Source organism: Phalaenopsis equestris, unplaced genomic scaffold (assembly GCF_001263595.1).
Source record: "Phalaenopsis equestris unplaced genomic scaffold, ASM126359v1 Scaffold235084, whole genome shotgun sequence".
NCBI lineage: Eukaryota > Viridiplantae > Streptophyta > Magnoliopsida > Asparagales > Orchidaceae > Phalaenopsis > Phalaenopsis equestris.
In genome coordinates this window covers 272,028-280,951 of record NW_018252973.1, presented here as the reverse complement: position 1 = coordinate 280,951, position 8,924 = coordinate 272,028, and the positions used below count along the sequence as shown (strand labels likewise).

Here is an 8,924-nt window from a genome sequence, read left to right as displayed (position 1 = left end):
TGAAAGTACCCTCATTTCGCCCCGTTTTAGCTCCAATCCGCTCCAAGTGGTATACCTACAAAATAAACATAAAAATAACATTTTTAAAAGTAAAATTTCATTCAAAAATATATGATAAATGAAAAGGAGATTAAGCGAAGAAAAACATATCAAAATGCACTAGATAAAAAATTTCTTCCTTGCTTGATTTGACTCAAAATTTTATCATTTTTGCTCCATTTTCTCCAAAACTCTATTTTCTTGTACCTGAAACCAACATGCAAAACATCATCCATTAAGGTCAAAAATCATTAAAAATGAGCAAAAAATGTATATGAAAAAGTATGATATTTTTAGGTGTATTAATAACCACACCCAAAAGTCTCTTGGATTAGTTATGTCAGCCCTGAGCATGACTACAGGCTAGTTTATTTAGAGTGGCCACTCAGTGTGATCTCTCCCAATGACACACCATCAATCCATGGCCATCGTCCAGAGTTTAGAGCACAAATTATTCCATTATTTTTCCAGCAACAAACTGAGGCTCTTCCAACCATCTCATTCATCACAGTCATTAACCCACCAATTAATCAGACAATCATGGAGGACTCTACTATCTATTACCCAATTCACAAATATGTGGTCTTTCTCACTTTCCAACACAACTTTATTCCCTAACACATTCTTTCAAGTTTGAGGATAGGAAGCATAGAGGAATATAGAACTCTAGTAAGTCTCATCCCCTCTGATCAACCTCCTCCGGTATGCTTCTCTACTTCTCCCTTTTAAATAAAGCATTTTCTTTATGTTTTTATGTTAGGTTAAGTTATTCAAATCAGTAGCCTTGGATTAGCTTGGGTTTGGGTTAGACTCTGGTTGACCCGAACCCATCCTAATCCTAACACAAACTATAGTCTAACCCAAACCCTAAACCCACTTAAATTTAGTTTCAAGCCAGAATTAACCAAACCTAAGTCTAAAGCAAACCCTAACCTAACTCAAACCCAAACACAACTCTAAACTAACCTAAACCCTAAACCTAACCTAGGTGTAACCCAACTTAGACCTAACCTAACCCTCTAACTTAACCTAAACCATAAACCTAACCCAGGTTTGTCCCAACCAAGGCCTGACCCAATTTAGACTTGACCCAAGCCCAACATAGAGCTTTCCCAAACCCTAAACCTAACTGAGCTTTGACCTAACCCAGACTTGTTCAAACTTAGAACCTACCCAAACCTGGTCGAACCTAAACCAAACCCTAAACCTAACTCAGATAAACTCAAATCAAACTCAGCTCAACCCGCTTAGCCTAACTTAATTTGAGTCAACCCAAATCAACCCAAACTTTACTCAAGTCAATGTTATTTAATCCAAGCTAGCCCAAGCGCAATCCAAACCTAAACCAATTAACTCGTATCATACCTTAGCTCAATCATAAGCTAACATAAGGTGGAAATTCAGCTTACCTTAGCTTAAATCAAGTCCAAGTTTAATCCAAAGCAAAGTATATGTATTACTTTGTGTGTGTTATTTCATTTCATATGTTAATCCTTATTCAATAATTAAACAAAAATAACAAAAAAATAGGTGAAAAAATAAGGATGAAAACTTTATTGGGTTTCTCCACAAACATAAAAAAAATCAAACTTCAAATAAAAAGAGTTCAAAACTTAGAAAAATATTAAAGAACAAGAATAGAACCTAGGTAGATATGACATGAAAGTTGGTTTAGCTAACTTAGACACTATAATGATGACCACACACACACTTTAGGTTATTTAGAGTATAAAAGTTTTTGTTAGTCAAATAGATACCCGAATTAGTGCTAAAAACTAGAGCATACAAAACAACAAACCTACTCCCTGATACTAAAGGGAATACCTTAGAATGAATTAACCAATTGGTACTATCAAAATTATTTCGGACCAATTAGAAGCTACAAATCTCCACGGTACATCACTTAAGGGGAATTCCTAGTTTGAGGTTGGTCAAAGTTAAAGGATACCGTTGTTCTCGAGACCACGAAAATCCATGGGCATCTTGATTGACGACGTTATTTCCAAAGTCTAGGTTAGTTTGTCCTTAGAATTCGTTATAGAGTCTATGGTTTCATTTCTCATCTAGAAATCCTTCTCTACCTAACTCTATGCTTAGCTTAGTGTTTCCAACTATTTTAGTCATTCAAATCTAGTATCGTTAATTTATCTTTTGACTCCACTTGATCAAGTCATACTCATCATTAGTCTCTATCAAAACACTTGATTGTCACTCTCCAAACTTCATCCTATGTCCTATTTGAACTTTTCAGATGACGAAATTGTCATCGAATTGTAATTCTTATTCCCTTAAACATAATTATTCCAATTTGGACCCTCTAATTTCTTTCAATCACTCTAATTATGAAAGTCCGATTTCTGACATTTTGGCTCATTATATTAGTCAAAAGTTTTCTTTAGGACTCACGGATAACAATGATGGCTTGCTCTTGTAGGGAACGAAACCACAAAATTAAAATAACATTATCATACATTTTTAAGATAACGGGAAAACACTAGTTTCGTAGACTAACGAAGGATCTCATCCTCCAGATGATTAGGCTTATTTTCTTAAGGTATTATTTTCTTCCTTTGGAAAGATATATTGTTCTTCAAAATGTCGTGCCCGATCATCTTGATAGAAAGTCAGTCAAAAATTTTATCGTGTGTGGAGACGTCCAAAAAAATCTCCCATAAATCCTCACTCCTATAGCGCATTAAACACAACTACTTCTACTACATAGGATGAAGAGGTTCGTACGTAGATTGCCTCATTCACTCCAAATATTAAGACTCGAGTTGTTGCCTAGTTCACTTAGATGAGGTCTGAATTAGAGCAAAAAATGAAAGTTGAATTACATGTGTTGTTTCATCTTGGCAAACTTCTAAGGAAGCAACAGGCAAAGGAGGATATTGAAGAGGAGGATAAGGAGGGCAAGTAGGATTATTAGGAAAAGTTTTATTTCTTTTTGGTTTGTGTACAAATAGTTTAATTCTTTGTTTCAATGCATTACACTTACTTCTGTGTTTAGTTTGTGTGTTCGCTCATTAGATTTTAGTTTAATAACTAAAATGATTGGTAAACTAGTGTGCAATATATAGTTCGATTTATATTTGTTCTGATAGGACCTCTAATTCTCTTTCCATTTATGTTTTCTCAAGTAAACAAAGGGCGCTTTTTAGTTATCTAGCTTTACTTGACTTCATGCGAGTAACAATTTGAAGCAATTGCAATAAAAAAACACTTGATATTTATTTCATTAGATTTCTCTTGTTTCTCTAAACGTAGACAAATTTTTGTATGTATTAATTACAGAAAGAATGAACAAACTGCCAAGAATTTTACTTTTCCTTTTCTATTTCCAAATGATAGTATTTTTAGCATATAAAATTTAAATAAATGTTACAAGTACAGGATAAACTTTATGTTAACAAAGCAAAAAAACAAAATACAAACACTTGCACATATTGTTGAAAGAATGCAAACAATTTCCAACAAAACAACCAACAATGCACCTTATTACCTAAAAAAATCATAACCCAGACATATTATTAGTTTACCACATAGTAATATCGTCCCAAGAAAGAACGAGACAAACAAAGAAAAGGAAAAAGAAAAAACTTCACAAGTAAATCAGTTAGCAAACGCCACGCATGGAGAGGTTTCATCGCCACCTTCATTGTTAGAACACCAAGCGTCTTCAGTGATGAACTGCATCCATGCATCATCCTTGTCATCCTCTTCAATACAAGATGAAGATCCTAGCATGGGAACATCTGGTGAGGTAATTTCGTGCTCTTTAATTGCTTGAGGGCTTTCTGTCAATGGTAGACTGCATTGTCCTTGTTCTTCGACATCAGTGCATATCACATTTTTCTTAAAAACCCGGCAGAGCGCATAGGAATCCTGAGAAATTTATATCATTAATTATTTCATTAAAATCTCATTTTCAATATATAATTATTTATATGCATTATGTTTAGAAATTACTTTTCTTAATTAGGACTACTACGACGATTTTTTGACTCCAAGCTTAAAGATCAGCCATAATTCCATCGTGGATCATCTTAATGAGTTGCACTATATCGAGTTAATGGTAGATTGATTTGAATTTGATTAGCATATGCTGACATGTTTGCATTGAGCCCAAATCAGAACTAACAATTTAAAAAATTACTAGTTAGGGATGCAGAGGCAGAACTATATATGCTGTCCAACCGAAAACGGCTCATGCGTGAGGAAAAAAAATTAGTTATTCACATCATAAAATTTTTGCTCAAACATCAGATGCAACTTTGGTTCCACAATTCGCATATAATAATTGCTTCTATTATTGAAATTTGATCCAATCAGCTAGCTAATCTTTGTTAAGATCGCCATAGATTAAATAACAGTTTTGAGCTAATTTTAACCGCGGTCAAAACTCCTGTAATCAGATTATTTGTTTTCTATGCCATTAAGAGAATTTGATAGAAATTTTTTGAAAATACGAGTTAGTATATCGATCCTTGGTGTCATGACCAGGCGAAGCCTCCCGATTAGTGGCGGAACCTGGTGGTGGCCGGGAGGAAGTTCCACCTTTTTATTTTTACTAAAAAATTTAGTATTATATAAGAAAGATTTCTCCCCTAAAATTAAATTCCTAATAATAATTTAATATTAATTATAATTTTAATTTTTTTAATACAGTTATAATAATTTTAAGATTTTTAAAAGATTAAAATTATAAAGTTAAATATTTGATCGTTACCTCTTACTATTTAATTTCACCGTTCTTTCATATAACTTTTTTGCTACGTTACTGAACCACACCTCTATCCTCAATCATACCATTTATTGCTAATCAATATATTTTTAAAACACATGCGAAGGTAATATTAATCTTAATATTTTCTTGGTTTATAGTATAATAGCTTATACTATTTGGCTAAATGAGGGTGACATGAGAATAATGAACAGGAGAAATTTGTTTTGGAATAAAGTATAAAGCCACCGACATCCTTGAGGAGTTCACGAGTGATAATTTTGCTTTTTCATAAAATGTTATGTTAGAATCAGGTATTAATCTAATAAATATATTTATATATGTAGATTGTAGAGGTAAGAACTGAGTATAGATTTGTCTGACTTGACGTGGAGACAAATTTAGTGAAAGCGGCAACACTGATTCTTTGGGGAGGATCCACATGGTCTAGAAGAAAAGAATGTTTGTTGCATATATTGCCCTTACATGCTGTGGATAAGAAAGCAGCGTGTGGCCGGAGAAAGCTAGTTCGAGCCTTTCAAGCACATCATGCATAACCTACATAGATTTTCTTTACATTTCTTAATAACCTCTCTCTCTCTCTTTCTCTCTCTCTCACTCACTCACCCAATAATCGCAATTTTTAAGAAATTTCGATTTATTTGTCGAATTTAGAAAACCTTATTTCTTATCACGGGGATAAATTTTGATCGGACTTGTCAACAGATAGGTTGAGAAGAAATGCTGAAGTAGGTTCATGATTTAATCCTGCTTGCTTTAACTTTCTTGATTACTAGCTTTCATAATTAATTGCTAGCTTTCCCGAGGTGCAATGCTGATTTAATTGCCCAAAGCTAATAGAAATTACTTATGATATGAGTTTAAGTATATAGTTGAATTTGATTGTGAGTTGATATAGTATCATCACCTGAATTCCCATTGCATCTTCACATTCTTTGTCTTCTAGGCGGTACTCGTGCATGACCCAATCAGTCCTAATACCGTGTGGAGCTCGACCCTTATAGTAGACCAATGTTTTCTTCATTCCGATGGCTCGATTTTGTGAAGAGACACGTCTGTCTTTACCTGTTGATTTCCAATATCCAGCTCTTGTAGCACGGTTGGTTCGAAATCCATTAGGGTATTTTCTATCTCTCGGTCCAAAAAAGTACCATTCAGGGTCTCTACTAGGGAGGAAGGACTTATCTAGTAAAATTTATGCACAATGTAATTAGTTAAAAATATAATGCACATTAACAATGTAATTAATTATAATTTTCTAAAAGATATTTTTCTTTACATTTATAGGTTAAGAGATGGAAGAGTTCCGAAAAAAAGTTGTATATTACACATACATCTTCTAGGCAACTTAAAAGAAAAAAAAAAGCTTGTACAGAAATAATTACATTAAAATTAGATGGCCCAAAATTGGTAGAATTACAACCTATGTGGTAATCTCATCGAAAGCATGATATCAGTAAATAAATAATAATCTAAGTTTGAAGATAAATATCCATCAACTCATAAGAATATGTTCCTCTATTGAGTCATAAAAGTTTTTGACAAAAACATGTTGAAATTAGCGACACAAGGGAACGAGGAGGTATAATTTAATTAAACAACAAATACTATTATAGCATAATATATCTTATTGGAATATAAGTATAGAGATGATTAATTTGTTGTTGCATAGGATTAAACATTATGAAGAAAATAGAGAAAAGTAAAACACAACAGCGATGCATTTCTTTTTGGCATTTCACTACAGATTTCAACTGAAGCTGTTTTAAGTTACTAAATTCATAAAAATAATAGTCCTTAATCGTAGATTGTAAGAGAAAATATATATCAAAATATTAGTGGAAAAAAAACCAATGGATAATCGGTTAAAATGAGATAGTTCTATTTTGTGATCACAAATTCAATTACATATTTTATAATTTATCGCTCATTATTAAAAAAAAAAAAGAAAAGAAAAACTAAGAACAGATTGAAGCTAAGATTAGTAAATGATAAAATAACTATAATGGGGGACAAATTAGCTAAGACCTGCCAATTCCCAAGGTTCACACTTGTAGAGGTCAACCTCAGGGATAATGTCGAGATCTAACTTGAGGCCATGGATCTTCTTCTTGAGATAGTAGTTGACGAGCTCCTCATCAGTAGGGTGGAACCTAAAGCCTGGAGGAAGACCCACAGGAGCCATCTCTCTCTCTCTCTCTCTACGGGCGATCAAACACATCTTATATATAATAAAGGGCCCAAATTCTCAACTCCTTCAAGTCGTTTTTCCTTTCTCTTTTGCAGATTCTCAGACGATTGAACTTCACGCTTTCAAATTTGCGCTTGGAGAAATTTATAGCTGCATCATTAAATCTTCTTTATTTACAAATCTATTATTCAAATACTTCCCATCTATGATAATATCAGCATTGTCAGCTTATAGGGCACTGTAAAAATTTTAATGTAACTTTTATCCTCAGTAATTTATTAAACATGATAATGTACCTGCATCAACCAAAAATATCATAATTTATAAATTTATATTAAGCAAATAAAAGATACAACAACAATAAAACTTTGTCCCACTGAGTGGGGTTGAATACATGAATCCGTTTTCTTCATTGTGTCTATTGAGTATCATATTTTTATTTAATTCTAATAAATTAATATCATTTTTTATAGAATATGTTCAAGTCATTCTCGGTCTATCTTAATCTTTTTTAACATAAGTCAAACTTAAAACAACTGCTCTCAAAACAGGATCATCAGAAGGTCGACATTTAATATGACCAAACCATTTAAGACCAGTCTCTCTAATATTTTGCACAAGTGGAGCTACAACAACTTTCTCACGGATATATTCTTTTTGCATTTTGTCTCTAGGTGTAAAGCCACCCATCCAGCTAAGCATTCTCATCTCGATAACACAAGTTAGTTTTATGCTTCTCTTTTAAATGCCAACATTCAACACCACTGAGCATTGTAGGTCTCAACACCATCTTATAAAATTTTTCTTCTAGTCTAATCGGTAATTTTCTATCATACGATAGACATGAAGCATTCATCCACTTCAACCAACCAACTTGAATTCTACTAATAACATCTTCATCTATATCACCATCATTTTGAACAATAGACTCAAGATATTTAAAGCGTTTACACCTTTTAATAATTTGATCACCCATAGTTACAACTCTATTACTAGAGCTACTACTACTAAAATTACATTCCGTGTATTCAATTTTAGTTCTACTCAAACGAAGGCCTTTAGATTCCATTGTTGACCTCCATAATTCAAGTTTTTGGTGAGCATTTTCTCTAGTCTTATCCACAAGAAGGATATCATCAGCGAAAAACATTCACCAAGGTACGTCCTCTTGTAAATGTAAAGTAGGTAATAACTAAAGCAAAGCAAATAAGATAGCTTTGCAGGAAAAAAAATCCCCTGATATACAAAAATTTACTCAAGAAAATTATGGCTATAGCATTAAAAAAATTTAGGACGTTGTGCTTCTGGGAGTCAAAACTGTTACCTTTCTTTTGCCTTTATCAACTAAATTGTGAAGAGCCGTTTGGATTGAAGCCCGACCCGAGCCTCTTTATCTTTTATGCTAGCTAATGAATAATAGTTAGATGCAAATGGAGGAGGGTGGTGGCTTTAGAAGTCGTAAGAGAGAAGAGGATGGCCGATGAGATTTGTCTGTCCCCCTCTTTGCTTTTGAGCCCTCTCTTTTTCTTTTCCCCACTTCTCTCTTCCCTTTGTGATTAGGCCATAACTTCTAGGAAGAAAATTTATTTAAATCATACATACCATAATTCTTTACATCATTCTTGGGATTCATTGTATAAAGCTGCAAATAACAGAAGGGAAAGAGAACGGGTTGGATTCCATGTAGGACTTTAAGCTGCTGATAGCAGCTAAGCCTGCTTCTTTCAGCTTTAAACCAAGTAAATGGAGAGATCAAGAGGTGTAAAGAAGATAGAAAAACGATAAAAGTTAAGCTTGAGTTGAGATTTTTAGCTTACAAAAGGTATTAATCATATGATGAGATGAAATTGTCCAACTTGCTCCACATGCACAGCCAAGCAAACTATCATTTATTAAGTCAGCTTTATACAAATTAGCCATCTAATTTTCTGGCTATAATTTAGATCTGGG

General features: G+C 33.3%; 1 protein-coding gene across 1 annotated transcript; it reads right to left on the bottom strand.

The window, feature by feature from the left end:
- Positions 1-3,536: 3,536 nt before the first annotated feature.
- LOC110039074 (NAC domain-containing protein 86) lies at positions 3,537-6,983 on the bottom strand. The gene is made up of 3 exons (XM_020744021.1): positions 6,812-6,983; positions 5,691-5,968; positions 3,537-3,924 (listed from the first exon to the last, which is right to left on the bottom strand). The coding sequence occupies exons 1-3, from the start codon at positions 6,966-6,968 to the stop codon at positions 3,652-3,654; spliced, it is 708 nt and encodes a 235-aa protein (XP_020599680.1). The 5' UTR covers positions 6,969-6,983; the 3' UTR covers positions 3,537-3,651.
- Positions 6,984-8,924: the final 1,941 nt, after the last annotated feature.

What these genes read in the sequence shown, in the direction of transcription:
- LOC110039074 (XM_020744021.1), bottom strand. Translation starts at nt 6,968, where the DNA reads ATGGCTCCTGTGGGTCTTCCTCCAGGCTTTAGGTTCCACCCTACTGAT. An exon ending in TGAACCTTGGGAATTGGCAG is followed by an intron (nt 5,969 to 6,811) that starts GTCTTAGCTAAT and finishes AAATTTTACTAG; the next exon opens with ATAAGTCCTTCCTCCCTAGT. An exon ending in AAGATGCAATGGGAATTCAG is followed by an intron (nt 3,925 to 5,690) that starts GTGATGATACTA and finishes TAAATTTCTCAG; the next exon opens with GATTCCTATGCGCTCTGCCG.